Raw genomic sequence first — 27963 nt, forward strand, 5'->3', positions numbered from 1 at the left:
TCAAGAAGAAATATATTTATTTTGAATAATTAATGATATCTTTACAATAGTGAGAGACATTCCACAAATAAGACACTTTTTGTTCACTTGCCAACCAATACAATTTACAATATCACAATAAAGTAAAGGCTTAAGTGAATACAAATAATATCTTATGATAAAATTAACTAATACTATAACAAATAGTTACTTAAAATACAATTTTTTTAAAAATGAATTCTCGATGTTTATATTTGCATTGTTAACAATTCCTCTAATGCACTAGGTACGAAATTGTGTTTATGTTTAAGAAATTATGCTAACAAAAACATTAGGTTGCTTAATTTATTTTGCGAAAAGGAAAAACAAACGTTATTATTTAAATGGAATGAATTATTTCTTAAAGCAACTGAATTTTTATATTCTTAAAGAAAAACATTGCAGGTCATTATTATTTTTAGCTTTAACACATCTATTTTTTTAAATTTTAGTATGAATGTTTTTAATTTTTAAAACGAATGATGATTAATATAGTTTGAGCGATTGGTAAAAGCTAAATTTCCCCTCCTCAAACACACTTTCGTTCGAACAATGAAAAGTATTTTCGTTTAATGAATACATACAGTCAACATTCACCCACGCACTCACACAAGTAATGAACTATTTACAGAGATCACGTGATATGTACAAATCTTCTCTTAAATGCCATGTAAAAGAAGCAAAATAGTTAAAACACGCATCAGATAACTATATTACATTTCGAATAACTTTTTGAGCCTATTAAGTTTGTTGAAGTTTGAGATAACGAACCACTTCAAAAACATGAATAGGAGGCAAACATTGCCTATTAAAGTGGAAAAGTTTCTAAAAACTAAATGATGACGTATTTCATAATAAAAGAACGGTCGATTATTAAAATGCTCTTGGTATAGCTCTCAGGGTTCCTTCTTCGTTTCCAGGCAACAGTGTAAAATATTGCATCAGAGATGAGATGATTAAGAATATTTCCATTGATGCCAAAGCTTGACCAGCACATTCTCTTTTGCCTGCAAATCATAATAAACTACATTAGAAACATTTACTTGTTTTCATCAACAAATTAGAATTACATGAAACCTTGTTTATAAAAACAGAATGAATTTTTAAGTTCAAACTTAATAGCTCTGTTAATAGACTTGGAACTATGGTTAATCTCAGTGGAAAGAGAAATAATACATATTAGGGCAACGCTTTTTGCAAAAATTTATTCTAGTGGTACCTAAGTTTAAGTTTTAATATATTATTTTTTATTTATTTGAATTAATCTTCCACACCACTACATATAAATGATTTAAAAATTCATATCCAACGCCACTTCGTTTCATCTTTTTAATGGTGAGGCTTTTAATATATGTATATATATATGTATATAATTTTAATAATAATTATTATCAAACTTATAAAACACAAAATTGAATGTTCAAGTTCGCGCATTTTCATTATTTATTATAAAAAAAGGAAATTAAAAAAAAAAAGTTTGTTGAGGCCGATAATTTTACTTTAGATTTTTTTACATACACAGGGATTTAAAAATGTTAAAAGAGGTAGGAACTCAGTTCATTTGTATTCATTTATCCCTTGAAGTAGTAAAATGATAACTGCCACTAGAACTTACACTATAAATTATTCAGACTAAACTAAAACTATTTTTTCTTAATAAAAGTTTGGATTTTATCACATTTTGCATATTTAGTCGAGAGTGGCAACCAACTATAACTCGACAAATAAGATTTTTAGTGATGGTTAACAAATTTTATATAAATAAATTACTAAATTGTTTTTTTTTTCTTTCTTCAAGATTTGTACAAAACCTATAATTGTAGTTGAAATTTACTTACCAATTCCGAATGGGTAAGGTCCGTCAGTTTTTATCCTTTTTCCATCATCTCCCAAAAATCTGTTGACATCGAATTTTTCCGGTTCAGGATAAATTTCTGGATCGTTGTTGATGGTCCACAGGTTGGCAATCACCGTACTTCGTTTGGGAATTCTAAATCCGTTAATTTTTGTCTCTTCTGCAATGAAACAAAAATGTCTACGTTTTAGAATTAAATCAGTTTGATATATTTGGCACAATTTTAAATCAAAAATGTTTTAACTAAAGTCTTAACTTCTGTAAACTATTCATCGCACTTTTTGTCAGACCTAGATTACAAAACGCAGGATGCATCATTTTCGGCGTACGAGGGGGTGGGGTATTTCATACGGTGATAGAAGTTTTATGTGGAAGTGATGCATCCTACGTTTTTTTTTATTTTTTATTATTATTTTATTTATTTATTTATTTATTTGTTTTTTTTGTTTTCCACAAAATAAAAATAACTTTCTGCACAAGTAGTTTCGAAAAAACACAGCCGTTAAAATTTTCATGTTATTTATTATTTTTTTCCTTTTAGTCTGTTTTTTGTCAAAAAGTGACCAACATTTTCATTGGGATAAATTTAGCACGTAACATTCAGTAAAGATTAATAATTTGTTTTGTCATCAGGCATAGAGATCTAGTTGAAAATTGAACAACTGAACTGCCTAAAAAATGGTTGATATTCGGACTGACGATAAATAACCGTTGTTGATAATAGGACGATAAACTCTGATTCTTAAGGTATAAATAGACTTCAATCTGAATAAAGTTAAATGGATTTCAAACACGTTTGCACTTCTGTAAAAAGTTTAATTATCTTTCAAAAATTGCTCAATGGTAAATCCGAAAATAAATCAATATTGGTTGGTAGATGGACTAAGTTTTTATAATTAAAAATCATTAACTTTTGTTAAATGTAACTTTTGATTAATATAGTAATATTTACAAATTACTACAGAAGCGAATTATTGCTATAGGAAGGCTTTACAACTGTTGTTTGAGTAGAATTGTTGTAACTTTAATGTTGTGTGCCGTCGTTATTGTTGAGAATTATCGTCAGCTCAATTTTTAACTTTGATCTAGTTCATAAAATTGAGTTGCTATAGTAACGGTTTGTTTTGCTTTTCTGGGCTTCTTAGTTCTTTTGTGGAGAAGAAACAAAATGGTTTTTAAGTTGATATTTATTTATTTTTGAGCATTAATATATTTATATTTAAGCCATTTTATATCTTTGAGTGTTTCGAGTTTTATTGATGAAGCTAGTATTTTACAATTTTGTAAATATAACTGAAAAATAAATAATTTTGTTTGTTGTAAGTTGTTTATGGAATAATCAAGAACACTGATATCATTAACTAATTCTGATTCGAAGTGCGAAACGGAATAGTTATTACAGTTGTGATATATAACAACTATACTACAGTAAACAATTAGTTATGTTAGCTTACCAAAATTGCTGTAGAGATTTGAAATATAGAATGATTGTCCGCATCTGTGCAATTCTTGGATGAAAGCTTCAGTGTAGGCGAGGTCGTTACGATCTAACCAAGATGGAAGACGATCTCGGCCAACAACCGAATCGATTTCTTTTTGCACCAATTTTTGTTCCTCAGGATGTTTGGCAGCTTCTAACAAGAGACCTAGAATACCCGATGGACCAGATCCTTCCATCAACATGTTCATGGAAACTGCCAATAATCTTTCACCTGAAGACAAACATACCATCTTAGTTAAACTGGTTCAAATGTTTTTGTAAATGCATATTTCAAAATTTTCAATTAAATTTAATAAAATGTTTTAGGTTATTAACATTAATGGGTATGCGATTAGATCGATGCACTTATTGCTTTATATTAGCTTATGCTAAGCCATTATATAGTTTTAAAAACTTTAATAGAGAGTCTAACTACTATACAATTAACAAAAATTATAAGGTTTAGCAATTTTAAGTACCAATCAACGCGTTCACGTAACTTTATTTGGGAATAACTGAGCAAGCGCAGTTTGACAAATTTGTGTCATCGATGTGCGCAGTTTGATGAATCTGTGAGGCTGGCGTGCGCAGTCAAATAGAGAGCGAACGTATATAAACGTGCGCGACAGTACGTGAAAGCGTTAAATGTTAACGTAATGTAAACGTTAACGTTTAACTGTTGATAGTTTTTTATTGTTCGACGGTTTTATATATTCCATCAGTTTTTTTTCATTAAATAATAATCATTAGAAATTTATAATATAATTAACGTAATGCAGCTGATGAATATATAATATGAAAATATCAACCATGTAATATCATTAGCTAATATTCTTAATGTTACAATCTATCTCTAATATTATTAATTTTAAGAATAAAATTAATTATATTTCTAATATTATTAATTTTAAGAACGAACAAAATTAATTAAGTGGATGCATTTAAGCAATTATCATCAAGTATTATTCAACCTAGCTTTAATGATACTGTTAAGAATCATTTAACTTCGGCAATTATTATCCTGAAATAGGACTTTAACGAAGAATCAAGTTGGTAGATCAAGTTTATTGTATAATTTAAACTGGAAATTATTATTTTAAATAAAATCATCATCATTAAAATCGAATATCAAACATAGCTTACCATTAAATGTGCTTTTTTCAAGTTGTCCATTCTTTTTTAATTTTTCTATTTCATAGAGATAACTATCCACGTAATCTCTCAAATTTTTAGGATCAAATGTTCTGATGTGTTCTTCAATAAGGTTCTGGACTGTTTTCTTCAAAAATTGTCTGCCTTCTCTGACTTTTGCTGACCACGGCATCAAACGCATTGCCACATACCTACAAAATTTTAAAACCTATTTATAACAACTGGAAATTGATTTTAATTACGGAAATTCAATTTATAAAGGATTTATCGAAATCAATTTCAAGAAAGAGAACAAGAACACCGCGGTTTTCTAATTTAAGTAATTAAGATATTTTTGTTTATGTAACTTTATTAGAATAGATTTAAATATAGAAATAATTTCTTTAAGAACATACAGACTTGAAGTGGATGAATTTATTGAATTAGAAATAGCCAATTTACGAAATTTAATTGGAATAAATTTTAAATTGGAATTGATTTTAGAGAAAACCAGAACAAAAGTAGTTTTGAGATGTGTACTGATTAAAATATTTTAGTTAAGAAACTTAATTAAAATGGATTTCAAAGTACGATGAATTTCAGTTAACAATCAGAAGAAAAAAATAGTTTGGGGATATTTACTGATTTAAACATCTTTATTAATGAAATTTCTTTGGAATGGATTCAAAGCTGTAATAAATTTCACGAAAATCAAAAACAAACTTTTTTAGACAATTGTTTGATTCAGATGATTATATATATATGGAATTTATATATACAGTATCCGGAGTTTATATATATAGTATCCGGAAATCAGAAAACCGGAAAACCAAAAAACCAGAACGAAATTCAATAAATTTTCTCGCCATTATTTAAAAAAATTTTTTTTTTCCTCATAAGATTTTAGGATTTTTCTTTCTTTTTTGAAAGATGTTTACCTTACCATCATTTTGGAAATAATCATAGTGTATTACTTCATCGTTTTTTCTTCTTTTTAAGAATATTTCAAAATTTTTTTTTTTTAGTTGGGTTTAACAATAAAAAAACAGCTTTTTGTAGCGATTCAGGAAACCGGAAAAAATCATTTATCCGGAATTGCGATGGTCCCGATCGTTCCGGATAATCGGTTCCCTACTGTAATAGATTCCAAATTCAATTCAGTTAAAAAAAAATTTAATCAGAAGAAAATTCACATTAAAATTAATTTTAGATCAGCAAGAAAAGTGATTTTTTGAAATTTTCAATCAAGTTATATTAAAATCATGAAATGTTATTGTGATGCATTTTATATTAAAATGAATTTCGGGAATAAAAACTAGAAATAAAAGGATTTCTGAACAATTAAAACAGATTTTAAATTTGTTCGAATTTCTGAAGATATTTACTGACCTAAACATAGAACCAATGAAGAAGAACCTGTGATCGGCCATCATGTCGATCAAGTCAACGACTCCTTGTGCCAATTTGGGAAAAACGTCGCCATACTTCTCGAACTTCTTGTCGAACATAACTTTGGAGATCATTGTACTAATGACGTATGAAATGTGGAAGTCAAACCGAGCCGACTCTCCTTTTGTCTTTCTCAAGTCATCAATCAATGTTCTGATCTCCTCGTGTATTGTGGATTCAATCTCTACTTTGCCGAAACCGAAACTTTTTGCAGCCTGGAGGAAGAATCTGCGGTGTTCTTTCCAATTCGAACCTTCCTCTTGAGTAATACCTGATAATAATAAAAAGAAAACATTGTATGAATAAAACGAATATGTAGTTTAATTTTTTTTTATGTTTAATTAGTTACATAGTAATTTACACGAAACAACAAAAGCTATAATCAGAGCTTATTTTAAATACTCTGAGCTCTTCATTTGCAAATATCATTTTTAAAAATCTCAAATCTCTCATTCAAATAAGAAGTTTAGAATAGTTAAAAGAAAAACATATTTGACTACAATATGCTAAACAGTTAATCCTGGTCTCTTGCGCTTAACTGCTAAATAAAATTGTTATTCCTTGAATGTCAATTTACATGATAAAAGTTTAGTTGAGGGGGAATATATTTGAATATGTTAATGAATGTGCAGGCATGCCAACTCTTGCACTTTTTGCAAAATATTTTATAGAGTGACAGACATTTAAAAGTAAAAGCAGTCAGAATTTTTGAGAACTTTTGCCAACCTTTTAAAAGCCTCATCGCGAGAGAACTCTCTACCCGAAGCCGTGATGGCACAGTGGTTAAGGTACTAAGCTGTTATTGTATATAGGACCGGGGTTCTTTCCCTGGAGGTGGTTTGATACCCATCCAGCATCAGATTAATAGTTATAAGCTTGTTTAAGAAGTATAAGCGGTCAGTGTGGAATGCTGTAGACATTGTCGCCATCGTTATTTTTGTTTCGAAATTCTGAAGCCATAGCCTCTGTAACCCCTTAGAAAGTAACTCGTTGTTCCAATAGGACTTTTTTTTTTACCAACTTTCTGATAAGTGGGAAAACCTTTTTCAAAGCAGGATTGGGAACAATTTACTCATTTGTGCTTAATGTTCTATTAAATAAAAAAGCTTGGTTTTTTAAAATGTCAAAGGGTTGCACAAATAAAATACTTTCATTTATTTTGTAGGAACATAATAGTTTTGCCTACCATAATTAATAATTTAAAAAAATTTCTTTTACTAAGATTTAAAGTCGCAGTGCAGGTCGATGTTTAAGTGGTAAGTAACAGATATAAACTTAGACTTGGCTTAACCATTTTTATTTATTATCGCTTTTTCCATAGCTGAAACTTCTGCACTTCTGCAAAATTTATGAAAGGGCATTATGAAGACAAATAAAATTTATTTAAAACTAAGGGTGTATAAATTGCGATAAAATTTATTACGATAAGGTAGGATAAGAGGAGATGATTTATGCTGAGATAAAACTCAACTCTTTGTCAGAATTCATTATCTTTATGAATCGTTAAAAACGGCAATTGAGACAGAAGATAACCTTGGAAACTATTCGCTTTGATACACGAGGTTTCTACAAATGTGATTCATATCCAGGAAGAAACTCTTCCTCATAATTTTATCTTTTCAAAATGAAAATTGGAGCATTATCGTTTGTTTAACAATTGAATTTAGGTTATCAATTTTTTATTTCTAATATAAACAAAGTAGATTATAATTAAAAAATTAGGGGACCGTCATTTTATTTATAAACTAGGATGAATAGCAGGACTCAAAATTATCATAGTGGTAAAAAATTTTCTTATAAAATTGTGTTTTTAAACAGTTATCAGGAATTATGATCGCCACACAAATTCGACAACTCAAAAACATATATAGAGTAATCGGGGCTATTAGTGCCCTGTAAAACAGAAAGATCTGGTACTAAAACCATTCAATTTCTAACTTGTTTTCGACAGAAACATTCTATTTAGAATAAGTGAAGCCCGCAAGTTTTAATTTCTCTTCGGTGACACATTCTATATTCTTACTTAAAGATTCTTTCTCTAAAGTTTCAATATTAGAGATAAACCTTTATATAAATAATACATATATTACATAAAGTTACACGATATATATACAATCAGTTGCGTAGCTGCAAATTCAATGGCACTCAGAGAACAAATCTCTATCATATAATACAATGGAATACGTGCAAGTGACGTAGTGTGGTTTTCTCAATCCTGATTGGTTACTAAAACGTGGCATTTGTTTATGTTAGCAACTGTTCTTACCGTTCTATTTTGAGTAAGTTAAGCCCGTCAAGTTTTAATTCTCTTAAGTGACACATTGTATATTCTTACATAAAGATTCTTTCCCTAAAATTTCAATTCTTTCACCGTATATTGCCTACAAAGACCCTTTTTCTGTCTGAATGGGATTCTTAAATTAAAATGCAGCCAAAAAAATATTAATGCTACTCAAAAAAAGTTTTTTTAGAAATTTTTTAAACCCTATATATTGTTATTAGCTTTCAAAGAAATATCACTAATATTAGAAAAATCCAAACAATAAAGAATTGCCAATACATGTAAATGTAATTTAAGACGGATGAAAAAAAAAGCCGCTAACGTCCTCAGGAACCCAGATAAATTTTGATGATGATGATGAAATTTCAATGTGTATTATCATCCCTTTTATAGTGTGACTCTTTTTTATAAAAAAAAAAAAAATAAGGAAGATATTTTCTTTTAAAGGACAGTTGAACTTATTTTCAAAAAATCGTAGCGATAAGGAATAAAATGATAAAGATTAAGCAGCTTTAACCAAGCTTATCATATTACATCATAATGAAGTGATTTTTATTTTTCTCACAAGATAGTATCACGTTTAACCTTGAAAACAGCTGATTTTCTTACTAAAACGTTTCCTAATATCTAAACGAATCGCTATGTCGTGTGAATTTCTTTGCACAATATGAAATAACTACGATTTCGAAAAATAAGTATAAGTAAATATTGCTTTTTCAACAAATTTTTCAGTTTATATTTTAATGGAGTTAGTTATTGAATAAACATATTTGAAAATAAAAATTATTGCATTTATTTATTATTTAATGCATTTTAACTAAAATATTAAAGCATGTCAAAAATAATAAAGCTAAAAATTACTTTGAATATATGGTGATGGTAAAAGTATCGAATAAACAGCATGTCGAAGTATGGTTTTTAATTTAAGCTATTGCTGTACGCAACATTACATATTCAGTAACATAATGCATTCAAATAATATAAAATATTTTTAAAATTAATTTCCTGCTATAGAAATTGTTTGGAATCCAATATTTTTACGGAGAATTAAAGAGTTAATGTTCAGATAAATTACTAATTGCTTATAAAATTATATAATAAAGCTTCTTTTTTTTTTTAATTTTCAGTGGTGACCAGAACATAAATTAAATAATGAACATAGTTGAAATATAAATATTTTATCACGTTCTTAAATACCTCTATTGTTACTTTCTTTTATTTTATCAATCGAATTTTTTTAAAGTTTTAAGTGTTTTTTAAATTTAATAGTTTGCCATTAGTTTTGTCATTTATAGAAATATTGACCACCATGATGTCTATAAATATATTTAACAATAAGGTTTGATGATCATCCAGTTAATATTTTCAAGTGTTAACAAACTTAATTTAAATATTGTGGGAAGCTAGAAAAAAATGTACGTTTTCGCAACATTAGACTGGAAAGAAATAATTAGTTGAATATAATTTTTAGGTTCCAATAATCAATCGTTAAAAGTCATATAAATTCGAATAATTAATCTTCGAAAATCCATTTGAATTAAAACACTCAACCATTAAAAATCGTTTTAAATTTGAATAATAAACCGTTGAAACTAATTTTAAGTTTCAAAAATTAATAGTGAAAAAGTTATATAAATTCAAACATCAAAAACCATATAATTTCAAATAATAAATCTCAAAATATTTGAATCAGAGCTTTGGAAAGCATTTATAAATCGTTAACTTACCAAGGCCATTTGACAACCATTCCAAAAAGTTGCTCTCAATCGGTCTACCAATAAATTCTTCCGAACGATTTACCATGACATCTTTTATGAGTTTCGAACTATTGAGGACAACAATCAACTTCCCACCTGTTGTCCGAAAACTTATGACTTCGGTATTGAACTTTTTGGCATAAGCTGCAAAGTCCAGGTATGGTTTCTCCGAGAGGAATGGGTAAAAACCAAGGAGTGGCAATCCATTGGGACCTGGTGGTAAATTGCGATTTTTTCTCCACCAACTTATCAAGGTGAAGGTGAACAGCAAAATGAGGGTGGACGAAACAAGGGGTATTGAAAGATATTCGAACAACATCTTAGATGAGGTCTTAATCAACCAATAAAAAGCGGGATTTTGAATTTCAAATCCCACCAAACCATGGTTTTTATATGTGCCGATACAAGAGTGAAACAAAACACTCGACCTTGATTTATTAGATATAATTTATTTTTTTACGAACATTATGCAAACATTTAACAATTGAAAGGTATCATGAAGATAATCTAACATGATTAGAATTTATAAACATATGGAATATGACGCGGTGCAAATTCGATAAGTAAAATTTCATAAGATTCTACCTCTTCTAGTAACGCGTGGCGCGTTAGCCAATGATAACGCTTCATACGATCATAGCAACCAATAGAATCAAAGCCTGGTAAATGAAAAGAACAGAAGGAGCCCGCCATTAAAGAAACGTAAGGAACTAAAACGAGTTAAACCCAGTTTCTTAAGGAAGTGTCGAAAGAGTTGATTGTTTTGTCTCGTGTAATTTTTAGCTGTCACTAGGCGTATAAGATTCATTTGATATTCGGAAAAAAATATTATTTCAAAAAATTATCACAGATCGAAATATCATATATTTTTGTGAAATTTGAACATTCAATCACTTCAAAACACTTAATAGTTCGAATTTTAACAATTTAAAGTGATAGGGAAGAGAATTAATGAGTTGTATAAAAGAATTTTATTCGAAATCAATCCATTAACAGGAGTTGTAAATGCATTTTTTAGAATTCTTGTAAAAGAGGCCTTAACGAAAAAAGTGGTGCCCTTATACTAGTGGATATTTTTTAGTTTTAGCTAACACTTTAGTTTTTAAAATTATCGCATTCACGTGTTTCCAAATGGAAATAAAAGCGTGGAGATTATTTATATACTATAGTAAATATAAATCTCTAGTTTTTTAAATATGAATTCAAATAAATAAAATATTGAGTAAACAGTCTTTATACGGACTCACTCACACATACAGTCTTACGCAATAAGTGACTAAAACGTAAAATATGGTAGAAATTCAATTTATTTTTATTTATTTATTATCTTTTTAATTATCCAATCGTAACTACCATTACGACTTACATTTCAAATTATTCATATTTAAACTAAAACTATCGCTTACAGTAAAAATTATGTTCAATTTCTATATGTTTAATAATTTGATTTGTAACCTTTTAAAATATTCTTCAAAGGTTAGAGAGACAAGTTATGTCTCGTTTTTTTCCCTTCAAATATTATACAAAACGCTGCTACTATTGCAAAGAAGAAATACTCGCTGACTTCAATATTTTATCTGTGAAATAGCACAATACTAACAAGAATCTATTCAAATATCGCTTGAAAGTTTCAATGCATTCCGGCGAAAGAATGGTATGTTTGGCAAAAAAAAAAAAAAAAAAAAAAAAAGTTCTCTTAATTTATTTTTCCAAAAGTACTGCGTCAAAATTATAAATAAATTTGAATGATTTTTGAAAAATCCAGTTTCCAAAGCAGCGAATTTGCACATTTAAGAAATTTTCTAAGCTGACAATTTTTTTACAATTTTTCTTAACCCTTTGACGCAGATGGGACACTGCGGTGTCCCTTTTATATGTATTTTTCTGACGCTCTAATTCAAAGCAAAAATATATTTTGGTACTTTTTAATTATAAAAAAGAGCCATATATTTACTCCAAAAAATAAGTTAGATTATCGAGATAATATTTGCATTAAAACATAAAATTCAAAAAGAAGTAGTTAAAAAATTTTTTTGGCTACATTAGTACTATATCAATACATAATTAATTGTTTGGCTATATTAATACAATATTAGAAAGCACTCCTTTTTGCGGATATAATCGTGTGAGCTGAGGATGAGATTATATCTTTTCGCTGTTTCGTTTTCCGATCTTTTAATAAATATTTTTCATTTTTCTTAAAATATTTATTTTAATAATTTGTCTTTTTTTCTTATCATTAATCTTTATTATATTATTTTCCATGCTTCCCCTATATTTTTAACTTATTTTATGAGTTCTATATACTTGTAGCTTATGCGCAGTAAATAAAACTTATCATTGCTTTTCTTGAATTATTCCTTGTTTTTCTCCCTTCTCCTTTTATCCTTTCTGTTTTATTGTGCTACATATATATATATATATACACTGGTTATCATAAATTAAGGAAAAATCACAAAAATAGCGATAACTCTTTCAAAAGTAAGCCAAACCGTGCAAAATTTGCATATGTTGTCCACTAAGAGTAGCTGAGTAAAATTGCAATATGCAAATTAGTGGCGCTGCACTCGGCTTACGTCATCTGCCTGGAGCATAAAAGTCCAAGTTTGAGAGAAAGCACACAAATTTTACTGTGATTGCGACATTGAAAATCTGAGATAGCCAATTCGTAATAATGACCTCTAGGCATCATTTGCCTGAAGAACTACGATGGAGAGCCATCGGGAGACTAGAGGCAGGGCAGAGTCAATCAGAAGTGGCCAGATGGCTAAATGTGAGTCCATCTGTGGTTCATAGACTTTGGAGGCAATTTCAAACCACAGATTCGGCATCTAGGAGGTTCAGTCAAGGACGGCCAACTGTTACGACCAGTGCCGATGACCGATATTTGACATTAAGTGCACGCAGGAATAGAACCGCTACTCCGACACATCTTAGATCCTCTCTTGCTGCAGCCACCGGAAGGTTGGTGTCAACGTCAACTGTGCGCAGAAGGCTCCACGAAGGTGGTCTGTATGCGAGACGACCAGCCATTTGCGTGCCGCTCACATCACGCCATAGGAGAGACCGTTTGCAGTGGGCCCGACAACATGTCCACTGGACGTCAGATCAATGGAGGCCTGTTCTCTTTACGGATGAGTCCAGGTTTAGTCTAGAAAGTGACAGTAGACGTTATTTGATATGGAGAGAACCTGGGACCCGTTATCATCCATCAAACATCCGTGAAAGAGATGCATACGGAAGAGGCAGTGTCTGTGTTTGGGGAGGCATATCCTTAGGAGGGCGCACATACCTCCATGTCTTTCCAAGGGGAACCGTGAATGCTCAGGTTTATCGAGACAACATCCTTGATGCTTATGTGCGCCCATATGCCGGGGCAATTGGTGATTGCTTCCTGTTACAGGACGATAATGCAAGACCACACAGAGCTCGCATTGTTGATGATTATCTTCAACAGGAAACAATTACTCGCATGGAGTGGCCAGCTCGATCCCCGGACTTGAATCCTATCGAGCACGTTTGGGATGCTCTAGGGAGGCGTGTATCTGCCATCAATCCGCCCCCTCAGACCCTTGCCACGCTTGCAACTGCTTTACAAGAGCAATGGCTCTCACTTCCTATTGAACTGATAGACCGCATAATTGAAAGCATCACACATCGCTGTTTGTGCTGTATTGCTTCTAGAGGCAATCATATTCCATATTAAAGGTACTTTTTCTATTGCAAACCGATACTTCCAATTTGTTTATTTTATACATGTGCTAATTTCTATACTACTATTAATGTCTGATAATTTCTTTTTATGTTGTTTAATACCTTACTATGTGTTGTATATTGTGGGTAAGTTTCATAAAATTCCATGTGTAATTTCTTGAGTTATCGCGATTTTTGTGAATTTTCCTTAATTTATGATAACCAGTGTATATATATATATATATATATATATAAGTTCAAAATGAAGAAAAAAACAAAGAAAAATTATAGACATATGAAAAAAAGGGGGTGGGTTAATTATTTTAATTATTAAAAATTATTTTTTTATTTATTTATTATTATAATGATACTTATTGTTTTTCTTAACTTTCTTAGTGTTTTCTTGTATTTATATATATATATATATATATATATATATATATATATATATATATATATATATATATATATATATATATATATATATATATATATATATATATATATATATATATATATATATATATATGTAGCACAATAAAACAGAAAGGAAAGGATATATTCATCACTGTTTCTCCTCATCATCATCTACTATTCCACTATATGATTTATTATGGACACAAAGACATTCTTCAACTAACTTGATTTCATTACAATGGGAACTTTGTGGACCCAAAAGACTTTAAATTATTAATTACTTTATTTGTAATATTGTATGGCAATTATTGTGCTTTTCTCCTGTCCTATTGCCTCTTTTCTACAGTAAACTTTTTTTTTTTAATTACCAAATTGTTTTTACTCATTGTTTGTAATTTCACGATGAATGAGACGAGGACTTCTGAGTTTCCCAATTAATAAATTCAGTTCAGTTCAATTTCAGTTAATAAGCTGGCAACATGTTCTCACGTATAAAGATTAAATAGTGGACCAACTCAACTAAAAACTTTTCTGGTGGGGCCTTCGTGGTAGCTGCGTATTGTTTTTCCACCAAACGCTCTGAGACGTAGAGGTAGCAGGTTCGGTTACAGTGGTAGTCCTGGATGTATCTTTGATTGCCTGTGGTCACGACACCGGCGTTAGGACAAAAACCCATGCGGGGTCACAGCACGGAGTAAGAAGGTATCTTTGTTCCCCATTCTCCAATTTAATCTATCTCTTTTTAAATTTAATAAGGGTTTATAACCCGTTTTATGAATTGAGCACAAAAGCTGACATGCGTGTTCGAAAAACTTACCTGATGTTTTTTACTTTCATGGCCGCTAGTCATTCATATCTTATTTTAATGCTATGGCTGAATAGAAAATATCGCAAACCAGACAAGATAGAAAATACAATACATTCTTTAGACTTTAAAGTCCCCAAAATGAATGGTCCACTATTCAAATAAAGCCTCCAAATTAAGCAAAATATTCAAAAATTGAAGTTAAAAATATTATGAATTAGTTGATGTGATGGGTTCGCCTACCGCGATTTGGACTGAGATGATCAGACAAAACGGCTTTTTTTCCGCTTTGTAATTCAAAAATCACTCTAACGTAGGATTATTACTACCATCATCAGGGCCCGAGATAAGAATTTCAAACTATTTGCTAGTAAATTAGCCAAACAACAAAATCATTCGCCAGTTTTCGAAAATCTTCACCAAATGCAAATCTTAACAATTTTTATATATATTTTTCTTTCAGTGGGAAAAAAAACATTTGCCAATACTTTCGCTAAAACACAATTTTATTCGCCAAATTTACGATTTTATCGCATTTGGCGAGGTATCGAATGCTTAGCGCGAGCTCTGCATCATGTTGTCTTCGATTGGAATCGTGGTACTTCAGAGCACGAATGCAAAAGGGTTGTAGCAGATCATCATTAAAGATGAATGTCATACTGTTGATTACAGCCCATTAGTTCAGCTCAAGAAAAGTGTCGGCCGGCCGGAAGGTCGAGCGGTTAGCTTGCCTGATTGCGAAGCCAATGGCTGCAGGTTCGAATCCCGCTAAGGGCATGGATGTCGTTCTCTATTGTGTGATGTGTGAATGTGGCCCACCCTATAAACGGGTATCTGTGGCGTGGGTAATGTTGCTCGCCTCCGTGACTTCGGTTCAGAGGTGCCAACTGGGTAAATGAGTAATACTTACGGTTCTTCCTAAGCGAAGGACGTAAAAGTTCAGTGCATGCCATTAGAATGGAAAAAAAAATGAGAGTGCCGAACATTTAATTCATTTCTTACTGAAAGTATAAGCTGCGAAGTTTTCATATCCTCTGGTCAGTTCGTGGTTGGATTCTATTGTGAATTATACGAATTTGACTTTAATTACAATTCATTTCATTTTTGGGTGAAAAAAATATATACTTCTGTGGTGAAATTTCATTAGATCGGGAACTTATAATTTTTGACATATCCGCTCTGGTTATGATATGTTATGTTTGCTGTTAAATATGAAATAAACTGTTATTTGTTAATAACTTTTCGTCGTTTGTCATAAATGGCATTTTGATCATTGTTGGTATTCGTCGTAAACTGGCACCTTATATGCTGATTTTCACAGTCGTAAGCATGAGAAATATTTAAATCGATTCACAAATTTAATATATATTTAAGTTGTAATAAAAAAAATTGATGTTCGCATCGCAATGTAATTAAAAAAAACTTCGCGTAGCAAATAAACTCTGGGTTACAGAAAGGCAATTCTAACACGAAAACGTGGAGAAAATTTTATGATTTTCCCTATTTTTTACGTAATACTGACAAATAACACCGTCGCTGAATCATCTGAAGTGGACAGCATATCAGAATTTTTACAAACACCACACTTAACTTTTTTTCTTTTCCAAAAGCGTATGACATAACAGGAGATAACGCTTCGCATCAAAAACTGTTAAGCCCGTTGAGATAGCTTTGTGTTAGAAAGATAACTTTGTGATAACTTTGAAGCTTACTACATCTGCTTATGATAACAAATCATTTCAGACACAGATTATGAAATTACAGGTTGTACTACACAAATTGATACAATTCAAGGAATACACCAGTTTTTATCTCTAAACCAATTGGGCGTCTTCAAATAAAAGGGGGAGCAACCTCAAATTAGCGTTTCGAAATGTTTTACACCATGTTAGGAAATGTCTTATCAGCACAGAAACTGACAGCCCGGCACCTTCATAAAACTCATTCTGAAAGTGAATGCTGAACTCAATGTGTTTATAATGCGGAAATAAATTTCAGAAGTGTTTTATGATTTTTGGAGGACTACCGTTTATTGTACAAGCACGTGTAAGAAGATATTTAAAAGTCGTAAATAATTAACCGGATCTATCATTGAGAGCTCCTTAAATCATTTTAACATTTTCGTTGCCGGGCATCTCTCAACGGCAAAACTGTCAACAAAAAAAAGCCGCTGATTTTTTTTCTTCCAATTATTCAAAGTGGTTAGCGAAATTCGTTCACTAATTGATTTTAAATAGTTACGGCTTCCATCGCATTTAAATATCATTGAGATATGTATAGCATATGTTGTGATATTTTAAGCGTTGAAAAAGTTTAAAAGGCTGAAATTTAGTTTTTACTACTAGAATAAATATTGCGGGCAGCTAGTACTTCCCGGTTGTCGTTGGTTGCGAAGGGATGTACTGTGCCATTAAAATTAAGAGTAGTAAATTTATGCATGCAAATACAGAAAACAGGGCCCACTGCGAGCTGTAGCATTATGAGAGAGAGTGAAATTTATTGTAATGACCACCCATATTTAGCTCCTGCTAGATAAGCGTACTCATTTCGCAGTCATACTTTTTTTCTAAAGCTACCTTATAAACCTGCTGAAATCCCTGCGTGAGCTACGGCGGAGCTGTCCGTAGTTGCCCCTCGTTATTAATGAATCTAATAGCGGAGGATAGATAATTATACTTTGTAACTTTCTTAAATGCAATTTATCTATTAAATAAAAATGCTTTTTTCTTACAACTAAAATAATAAGGAATAATACCATAACTGATGCCATTTGTTTCTAAAGGTAGTTAGAGATTGGGTGCTTGTTACAATAATTAACTTCCGGCCTTAATTATTTGTAACACAATATGTTCTGAATTCAATAAAATACTCAACTGTGTTACCTGTCACTGAATGGTATGTCACTCCAATTATATTTTAAAGCATAAGTGATAACAGGTTCGCGTCCAGTTTTGATGCGCAATTTTGAAAGCTCCGTCCATTTGCCTCACTCGCATTTTGTGTCAAGTGAATGCGTTCATCTATTGGATGAAGACTTACCAAAGAAATACGAAATTATGAAGATGCTTTATACCTGGTAAGATGATCAAAGCACTACATTTTAGGAAACTATTGAAAATGACAAGGTTAGGACTTTTAACTGTGAGCATCTACGTTCTTGATTCGTCCCGCAGTGGACTGATCGTTAAGACACGGTTCCCATCAGATTACCGAAGTCAAGCATCACAGGCTGCGGTCAGTGTGCGGGTGGGTGACCCACTTGGATCAGTCTGCGTAGGGACCGAGGGTGTGCGGTATGGGTCCTCGTTAAACTGTGCTACCGTAAAGTGCTCGACTTCGCGTGCAGGTCGTTGGGCTACCGAAGCGGGGGTGCCATCCCCTCTGCAGAGGATCAAAATTGTGATGGCATGTCTTCGGATCATCCTCAGGGATGTTTCCCAGACTGTCGCCAATAGCCCATTGTGCAGCTCTAGTGCGACGTAAATGAACAACAACAACAACAACGTTCTTGATTCCACACTCCACAAATTAAGAGAGTTACAAGCTTATGGACCTTTGGAAGAAAGCGTCGAATTTGACTTTTGGAAGAAATGGTTCAATTTGACTACCATGGTTATTGTGATTTACTATGGTTATTGAGAATTAAAACACCAAATGAATAATCGATTTATATTTTCTCCATAAGTGCAAGTGTCATAATTACCAGCCTGAGATTGTTTCACTAGCTGTGGTCAGAGAGCGGCTGACTAACCACTTTGCTCAACCTGCGAAATGAACGAGGATGCGTGGTATCGGTCCTAGCCTAATTGTTTTATCTTAAAGTGGTTGACTTCGCAGTCAGTTCGTCGGGCTACCAAACTACTAAACTCAGTGGCGCGACAGCCCATAGTATTTTTTTTCCTTTGTCGCGACTTGATATCGTTTCTTGTAGATTATTTTCAGTGGGATTAACTTCGTGATCGCCGTCGTTACCTTGCTCTGAACGCAATGTATTATTGAAAAGAATATATAAAGAAGATTTCTTCATTAATTAGGTAAGTTTTTTTTTAAACAAAACTTTTTTTTATTTTCAAATGTGAAAATTATCGGAAATCTAATTTAAGGCGCCCATAAAGATTTAAATTACAAAGTAATTAAATATGTTAGGTTATGTTTTTACTTTCTTTTAATTTATTAAAAACTTTTTGGATAAAACTTCTAATAATTTAATGGGTTTTTATTATTTAAATTTATAAATCTTAAGTTGTTTTTATTTTTAGAAATAAAGTTAAAACAAAACTTATTTTTTGTCATTGGACATAAGTCAATCAACTTTGTTAATTCAAAAAAAAATTGAAAGGTTTGCGAATGTTATTCATTTTTTTCCCCTTCGATCATTTAGCACTTCATTTTATAAGAGAATATAATCATTCTTTTTAATTTTCTTTTAATATTATTAGTTAATTAGCTAAATATATTATCGAATATCACAATTCTTTCGTTTTTATTTTTAAGAAATTAAACCTTACTTTGTTTTTCGTTCATAATTCGGTCATTATTCAATTTAATTTAATTATTTATGTGAAATAATAATGATAAAAAAAAAGTGTTTTAAAAGCGTTTTTTTCTAAAATTTATTTAGCGCTTTGTTTTAAACATACAAATAATTTTTAACGAACTTATTTTTTAAATTTTCTTTCTATGCTGTTAGGTAAATATATTGATAAATTTCAATTTTATTATTTATCTTTAAATTAAGAAATCTTTCATTATTTGCATGATCATTTTTAGAAAATATAACAAAACTTGCGTTTACTTTTTCATTTAGAATTTGAACATTACGATCGAACTTAATTATTATTTATGCATAATAGTTCAGAAAAATATTGATTTGTAAAAAACGCTTTAAAAAAAACAAAGTTTTTAACACTTAGTTTTAAGCGCATAATGAATTTCTTAACAAGCAAGTTGCTGTAATTTTTAAAGCAGTTAAGTTGGCAACTATACTAATAAGAGAGATCATTTCATTTTTGGATATGTTAAGCGATATAGCTGATTTTTTTTTCCTTATAAATCAATATTAAAAATGTATTTCTTAATATTTCATTTAAAACTTTTTCTAACCCCATAACACACAAATAATTTAAACGTAAAAATAAACGATTCAATATTCATGCAGAAAAATTTTAAGACATGTTTTGCTAAGATGTGCTAAAGTTTTTTTTTTAAACAAAAATAATCTTCTTATTATTTTTTTACTAATTATTATCCCCTTACCGAAAGTAAATATTTAAGGCAACTAGTTTGTACTTATTTTAAAATTTACTACTAGAACAAAAGTTTACTCCTAGTTTGTATCAAGTTTACTAGTTGCAACGAGTAAATGTGGCAGTTTTTGGAAAATTATCTCATATGTTTTACGTAGCTTTCTATTTTTCTAAACAAATTCGTAAATAAGTACTTGAAGGCAAGACTAGAAAAATCAAAAATATGAAAACTTAATGCTCATCAGAAATTGAACTAGTTAACACTAGGTTTACGGACGTTTCTTATATACCAGGAGTGGCCTAGCTCCTACATAGTTGAGCCATTTTTTCAAAATGTAAAATTTTTCGCGAGCAGCACTTAAATACGTATTTTAAAGGTATGCAAAAAAGGTGTTAATTTTTTTTTGCATAAATTATATTTATTGAAAACATATAAGTAGAAAATATGTGCATTAAATTTAAAATTAAACGCATTTATTTTACTTCTCTTGATAATTCTTTAAAATTTAGTGAATAATTGGTGACAGTTTGTTAGTTAATACTGATCGATGTTTGGATTTTACTAATTTTAAAGTGGAATAAAATTATTCACTTAAGTACGTTGTTCCGAATATTGAAATCATTCGACAATCAGCCTTTTTTATACAGGATACTTCGATTCTGGTACAAATTTCCAAAATTCAGTAATCGACGTCAACTTATATTTTAATTGTAGAGATTGATCTTCTTGTACCTCAATTAGTTCTAATTCTCCAGATTCTTGTGTCATATTGGAAATGGAAAACTCACCTTAAATTGAACAACGTTGCACTTAGTCTTTCATATTAGTTCTCAGTAATTTAAAAAACATTTTGAAACGCATACGGAGCGATAATAATTTTTTAAAAATATAATAGCACAAAAAGGAAAAGAGAACTCGGGAACATTTATCGAGAGCCACAAATAATCCTTCAAAGAGCCGCAGGTTGGCCACCCCTGTTATATACCTATCTCTACGAACACGAGTCAATTTGACGCATGAACAAATACATATAACAGCACTTGCTGTTATATGCCAACTTGCTATATATAGAGATGCCAACTTGCTCCGAACAGCAAATATATATTTTAAAGTGGTAGTTTATCAATTGTGATTCTTGGTTTAATAAATTCAATTTAGTACATTTTTTTACTCCACTATTTCTAAATAATTCGTAGGCTTATATAATTTACCACTTTATATTTGCAAAATTTACTTAGTAATTATTTACCGTTTTTTTAAATTACTTTTTGTCGTGCCCGGAGCAGTTGGCATCTCTGCACTTAGAAAGCAATGTAATTATATACTATAAGAAAAAAAAATGAAAATATTCTAGTATTTTATTTTTCAATACTCGAACTAAGCAACTGAAACCTTCAAAATCTGACATCAATTGACATTCTGCGTTTGTTCTTTTTATTATTGCTTATCGGCAACAGTTGTTTATAGCTTGTTTCATTTGAGATAACGATAACGGATCGAAGTATTGTCGGTACATTCCTATTTATTATTGATGTGATGTTTGCATGTTTACTCAAAATTTTGTCTAAATTACGATGGCGTCAAATTGACGCTATACCACAAAGAGAATTTCAATATTTCAACGCTTTTGAAGAAAATAGACTTCAACATATATTTACCTCGATCAATGGATAAAAGTCATTACAAGAAATAAAATAAAAATGCATACAGGTTTTGTAATTTTCTTTATAAAATTCGAAATGCGTCGAAATGAAGCGTCCCGTAAGCCTAGTTTTAATGTAACGAAAATGTGTTATTCCTTTACTTTAATCAGAAAATCTATAACCTTCACCTTGAATTACGTTGTTCGTTCATAAACTTGACTGTATTTAATCTTTATGACTTTTATTTTTTGTTTCCATAATCGAACAAGCAATAATATAAATAATAAAATTTTATTTTATTTACACTATTGAAGAGCTTAGTTTAATAACTTCCCAAGTGACAATTTAGTAAATTCGATGAATTAAATTTTTTTTATAAATATCGAAACAACAAAAAGCTGTTTACAATGCATATCTTTCTTTATATTGAGAACTGGCTCGTTAAAAAATATGGCTTAGTAAATTGGAAACTGATTTTCCCTTCTTTTTTTCTTATTAGCAATAATTATTCTGAAACTCGAATGGCATTTAAAATAATACTTAACATGATCTTTCACAAAGATCTTTAGTTTGATGTGCACTTGTCGCTCTCAATTTAGCCATTATTGCTAAATTTCAACATGTCATAACCTACAAATAATCTCCTGCCAAAACATAAGCTTAATGAAAAAATTACGTCACCAGTTAAAAAAACTTTCATTTTTGAAATAATTTATTCACCCAATGTACTTTTCTCCGCCAATCAAGCAGCCCCCTATATATTATATGTTCAGGGCTCTCAATGCTCCCAAAACTCAGGCTCCCAAAACCATTAAAGTAGTCCTTAACTACTCCTCTGATGTCTATAAGCGCCAAAGCAAATTCAAATAAACCCACTCACTTAGATGTATCTAATTTTTTTGTCATAGATAACCCATTCCGATTTCTGCATTTGAGCACTAGATTATTTCGGTGATCAGGAACATTTTATGTCAGCTTGTTGAAGATATGAAATATATTCGAAGGCTAAGGACCCCACGCAAATTTTATGGATATTAATTCTCTGTTAAACAACTCTGAATTTTTTTAAATAGTAAAACATAAAGGTTCTCTTCAGGACGCATTCCGTTACGATGGTAAATGCGATATTTCGAAATAAAGAATAATTATAGTAAGATAAAAATTACTCTTTGTAATGCGCCTACTTATTACCTGCATTCATCTGTCCATTCCATACTCACAAATAAAATAAAAATCTATAAAGTAATAAATAAAAATAAACTGTTCATAACACTGGACAATTAAAATTAAATAATTAAAGTAATTTTATAAAGACTACAATTTATTTAGAATTTTACTTAATAAATTAATTGATCAGATATAACAGGTCCATCCATAATATATATATATATATATATATATATATATATATATATATATATATATATATATATATATATATATATATATATATATATATATATATATATATATATATATATATATATATATATATATATATATATATATATATACATATATTATGCTAATCGCAATATTATATATATATATTATATATTTGCTCTTTTCCGTATCGTTATATATATAATCTTCAAGACACTTTTTATATCACGGTAAACAGTGGCTCGTAAGTCGAATAATGAGTAAGTGTACTCTTTACTTAAATGATTTCAAAAAGTAATATTGAACTGACAATTCAATAAACTGAACTATGGCTTTATTCTGTCACAACATAAAATTCAAAATTATGATGTGATTACGTTATGTTCCATGCGCAATTTAATTTTTTAAAAAGTTGAGATTAACATCATTTTATATTTCATTTATAACTTCAAGAAAAATGGGGAAAAAAACCTATAAAATTTGTTACCACTTTAAATGTTAAAATATCATGGAAAATTATAAAAAAAGTTAGCAATAAATGTATTTCTTCTAAATTTTTTATGTTTTACTGATGAGGCAGGTGACGAAAACTCTGCTTACATATTTAGAATTAATATATATATTTATTTAATAATATATATTTAATAATATATATAAATAATATATATTTTAGAATTAAATTTTTCATGATAAAATAATAACGAATTACAAGGGGTGATCAAATGAAAAGGTTCGAAACGACGTAAAAACGTAACAGTTAAATATTTGCATATTCCGCTATGGGAGAACGTAGCGAGACATCTCGGGATGTGATTGGAGTCTCTGACTGGGATCGAAGCATGCGCTGGTGCCCGCATGAACAGGAGAGAGCAGAGCTCTTATCAAAAGCGGCGTCCAAATGATGCGACAGTCCGTATGAGGACTGGATGGCGTTCGCGTTGCAAAATTCGACGATTGAGGAGCAGCGATGTGCTATCCGATTTCCTCGAGCACGGAAAAACTGCCGCCTACGCAGGTCCAATAAAAACAAAAGACCGGGGCTGCTCACGGAGAGTGTGGTTCTGCTCCATGATAAAGCGCGTCCACACGTCGCCAGTCTCACACACATGGAACTGGCCAAGTTCAAGTGGGAAACGTTGGACCATTCGCCCTACAATTCGGACTAGTCGCCCTGCGATTTCCATGTGTTTGGTCCACCTGAAAGGGAAGCTCTTCAACTCGGACGACATACTCAAGGACGCTGTGAAGGACTGGGTCTCGTCATGACTACAGGAATTCTGGGAACAAGGAATCCTGCGGCTTGTTCATCAGTGGGATCGCTGTGCACAGGCCTATGGTGTATATTTTGAATAAAGTCTACATTTGTACCCACCGTGCCGTTTCGTACCTTTTCATTTGATCACCCCTTGTATCTAAAGTTGTGGTTTATCACATATTAGTTTGTTTATTACACTTTACTCTGAAACTATGCATATACTATATTTTTTAAAACTAAAGCGATAGTTACATTAGAATTTATTCACTTAGTCTAAGATCTACCACTACCACACATAAGTTTGGGCTACCCTACCACTTTTTTGAAACGGAGTACTTTTTACATGATTACCAAAAATTGTACAACGTAAGAGGAGAATTGACACTGCAGCTTATTTTTAGGAAATAAAAAGTACTTGTAAGAGAAAAATTTTATCTTAACCCCTTTGTAGGAAAGAGTAAAGAAGTGTTAACTATTACCATAGATGCCTACCCGAAAGTCTTTTATATTAGTTGTGCCAACACTTAAAGTCCCTGCAATTTTTTATTAAACCTTATATATTTGCTTAAATGCCGACCGGGCCGGACTCTGTAGGGGTTAGAGAACTGGCCTTGCATCAGAAAGGTTTGGGGTTCGAATCCTACGCAAGGCATGGATGTTCATTCATTCTCTGTACTATCTGTCCTTACTGTGGGAGCAACACTGGTCCACCTAATAGGGTACCCCTGAAAGAATCACCAACAAATATGCCCTTCAGGTGCCTGTATGACGAAAGGTCATTCCACAAGTGGGCAGAGGGGGGAAAAATTTGCTCAAATTGTTTATAAATAGTGATGGTCAAAATCATAATAAATCAATATTATTTCATTAGAAGCAAAATGGCAACCAAGCATCATATTTAAAGAACTACTCGTATAATACGAGGTATTATTCAAATATCAATGTTTTATTTCTTTACTGATGAATTCCGGAGATTAATTAACAAATGCTTCCAATAAGTCTTGAACTATTTAAAACATGAATCTAATTTTTCACCAGTTGTTCAGAAACTTGTAGCATCGGTACCAAACATTGTTATCCAAACCCCAAATTGATATTATGATAAGAAAAGAGAGTAGCTAAACAAGAAATAGACATATGACTACGATTTATTTATAAATTTTCGTAATTATTTATTTGATTTCGCCTCAATATCGATAAAATAATCCCCATATTGGATGTTTTAACTTTCGTGCTAAAACTCTTCGAAACACTCATAAAAAAGGGAATCACGAGCGATTTATTTCTTGAGGTTAGGTAGGATAAGGATATAAAATTTTGGCGAATAATTTAACATCAAAAATTATCCTTTTAACATAGTTTAATGATATCAAAATAAATCTAATATCGATCAAAATAAATCTAATATATCAAAATCTATATCAAAATAAATCTAATATATCAAAATCTATATCAAAATAAATCTAATATCGATATATGTTACTGCGAATGACCGAAATGGGTGGTTTTTAACTTCAATCGGTGAATGTTGACAACTACACAGTTGCTTTGGTAATTATCCGAAATATATACTAGGTCTAGTGAAGTGCCACTGCGCAGTATACATTTGCCCGGTATGCCCTACATCAATGTTTTTTTAAGGTAAAGTGCCACTGCCCAGTATTCATTTATCCGATACTCTGAACACTTATGCTTCTCCTAATCTATCCTCAGCAGATATTAAAATAACGAATAAATTAATATAATTCGGATGTAACAAATATTTCGAACATTCACTATGTGACTGTTAACATTCTCCGGTGAAAGTCGACATTCTCTTGATTTCGATCATTCACGGTCACATATACACCCAATCTTTATTTCGTTGTGAAATAAATTCTCTTCTAAGAAAATTATACAAAATGATTTTCACTTACCTAATCCATTAGATAGCCACTCCAAGAAATTGCTGTCTATTGGTCTGCCAATGAATTCCTCCGAACGATTGACGAATATATCTTTGATAAGTTTTGAGCTATTTAACACAACGATCAGTTTGCCTCCGGTGGTTCGTAAACTTATGACATCAGTGCCAAACTTTTTGGCAAACGAGGCGAAGTCAAGGTAAGGTTTTTCGGACAAAAAGGGATAGTAGCCAACAAGTGGCAGTCCGTTAGGGCCAGGTGGTAGATTTCTATTTTTTCGCCACCATTTTACCAAAGTATATGTAAACAGTAAAACAAGGGTGGACGAAACAAGTGGTATCGAAAGACATTCCAGAAACATTGTTTCTTGTATCAGGCAATCGAAAACGAGTTAATTTCGTTCTAATTTCGAAAAGTAGGGAAAGGCTTATATAGGTAAAAATTGTAATAAATAGGAAAAATGGGGCCATAAAATAAATCAAAACTTGTTTTTGTCTCACCTCTGTGTAAATATTTAACGTTGGATGTGTTTATAACAACTGATTTAAATGAATTGAGCTGTAACAAAAGTTAAACGTAAATAAAGTATTAAAAATATGACGGTTTCGTGACGCCTGAGAAAGAAAATAAACATTTTCAGGGCTAAAAATATATATTCTTCCATCCAATGAAAACAAAAAGTATAGACACACCTGTATTTACCAGAAAATCCTTTTAAGAATAAATATTGTTTTTTAAATACAATATGTTTACTATGACGTTGTAAATTCAGTAAAAGTTTGTCAAGCAATTATATTTAATCGAGATCCACAATTTAGTTTTATTGCTAATTCAAACTGTGATGACATTTAAAACAAGATGTAATTCCATTTTTTTCTCTAGTGTAGTTAATTAAGTTTTATTGGAATGCAGAATGATAATTCAATTAGTTGCCTTTTTGAACAACATACTGGGGGACATAAAATGCTTGTGCGGAAAAAAGCAATATATCACGTGAACAAAGTTGAAGTAAACAAAGTCCCGAAGGATAAACAAAATTTCTCTTTGGATATCACGTGGACAAAAGGAATCCTGGAAAAAGGAACAACGTCATAAAAAACCCGGAAAAAAGAGCTCCGGAAAAAAAGCACCTCATAAAGTATAGTAGTACAATAATAATGACGTCTTATTGGATTCGGGCAGTTAATTTCGAATTTTGTGTAATTATTTTATCATAATTAGATATTAGTTCAATAATAATTTAAGTTACAAAGTTTTATTTGAAGTTGACAGAACGGAACGTTTAATATTTTTAGTAGTAAATGTACAATTATATAAGGAATATTAATTATATATCAATAAACAGTAGTCTCACGAGATGTATATCTTTTGATAAGTTAAAAATATTAATCAAAATTATAAATATTTTAATTTAGCACAATTTTTAAAAAAAATTATTAGTGTAAAAAGTATTATTTGTGTATTATTAAATCGCAATTTAATAAGTGTAAAATTTAGAGCCATTTTAAAACCGCTGAAAAGTCTGATCTATTTGTTAAATAAATTAAAGTGGTGAAAGGTCCTCTCCGTAAACGTTCCTAACGTATATTTTAATTATTTTTTTCAGAAACATGTAATTACGTTCCATAAGCTATTTAATTATGTT

At 30.8% G+C, this 27963-nt stretch overlaps 1 protein-coding gene across 2 annotated transcripts; it reads right to left on the minus strand.

The window, feature by feature from the left end:
* LOC107437738 (cytochrome P450 18a1) lies at positions 1–26741 on the minus strand. 2 transcript variants are annotated; one of them, XM_016049835.4, is made up of 6 exons: positions 26331–26741; positions 5874–6204; positions 4497–4696; positions 3328–3585; positions 1857–2033; positions 1–1025 (listed from the first exon to the last, which is right to left on the minus strand). In XM_016049835.4, exons 1-6 carry the CDS (start codon positions 26677–26679, stop codon positions 892–894), a joined length of 1449 nt encoding a protein of 482 aa, XP_015905321.2. In that variant the 5' UTR covers positions 26680–26741; the 3' UTR covers positions 1–891. The 2 variants fall into 2 exon arrangements, with proteins under 2 accessions (XP_015905321.2, XP_015905319.2); XM_016049833.5 differs by lacking the exon at positions 26331–26741 and adding an exon at positions 9942–10566.
* Positions 26742–27963: the final 1222 nt, after the last annotated feature.

This window comes from Parasteatoda tepidariorum, chromosome 6 (genome assembly GCF_982258835.1).
Source record: "Parasteatoda tepidariorum strain Cologne lab strain chromosome 6, Ptep-v5.0, whole genome shotgun sequence".
NCBI classification, from domain to species: Eukaryota; Metazoa; Arthropoda; class Arachnida; order Araneae; family Theridiidae; genus Parasteatoda; species Parasteatoda tepidariorum.

Bases quoted from the DNA above. Each gene is read 5' to 3' on its own strand.
- LOC107437738 (XM_016049835.4), bottom strand. From the start codon at position 26,679: ATGTTTCTGGAATGTCTTTCGATACCACTTGTTTCGTCCACCCTTGTT. The intron at 4,697-5,873 runs GTCAGTAAATAT...AAAATTTTGTAG, and splicing joins TTCATTGGTTCTATGTTTAG to GTATGTGGCAATGCGTTTGA. The intron at 3,586-4,496 runs GTAAGCTATGTT...GTTTGTCTTCAG, and splicing joins TGAAAAAAGCACATTTAATG to GTGAAAGATTATTGGCAGTT.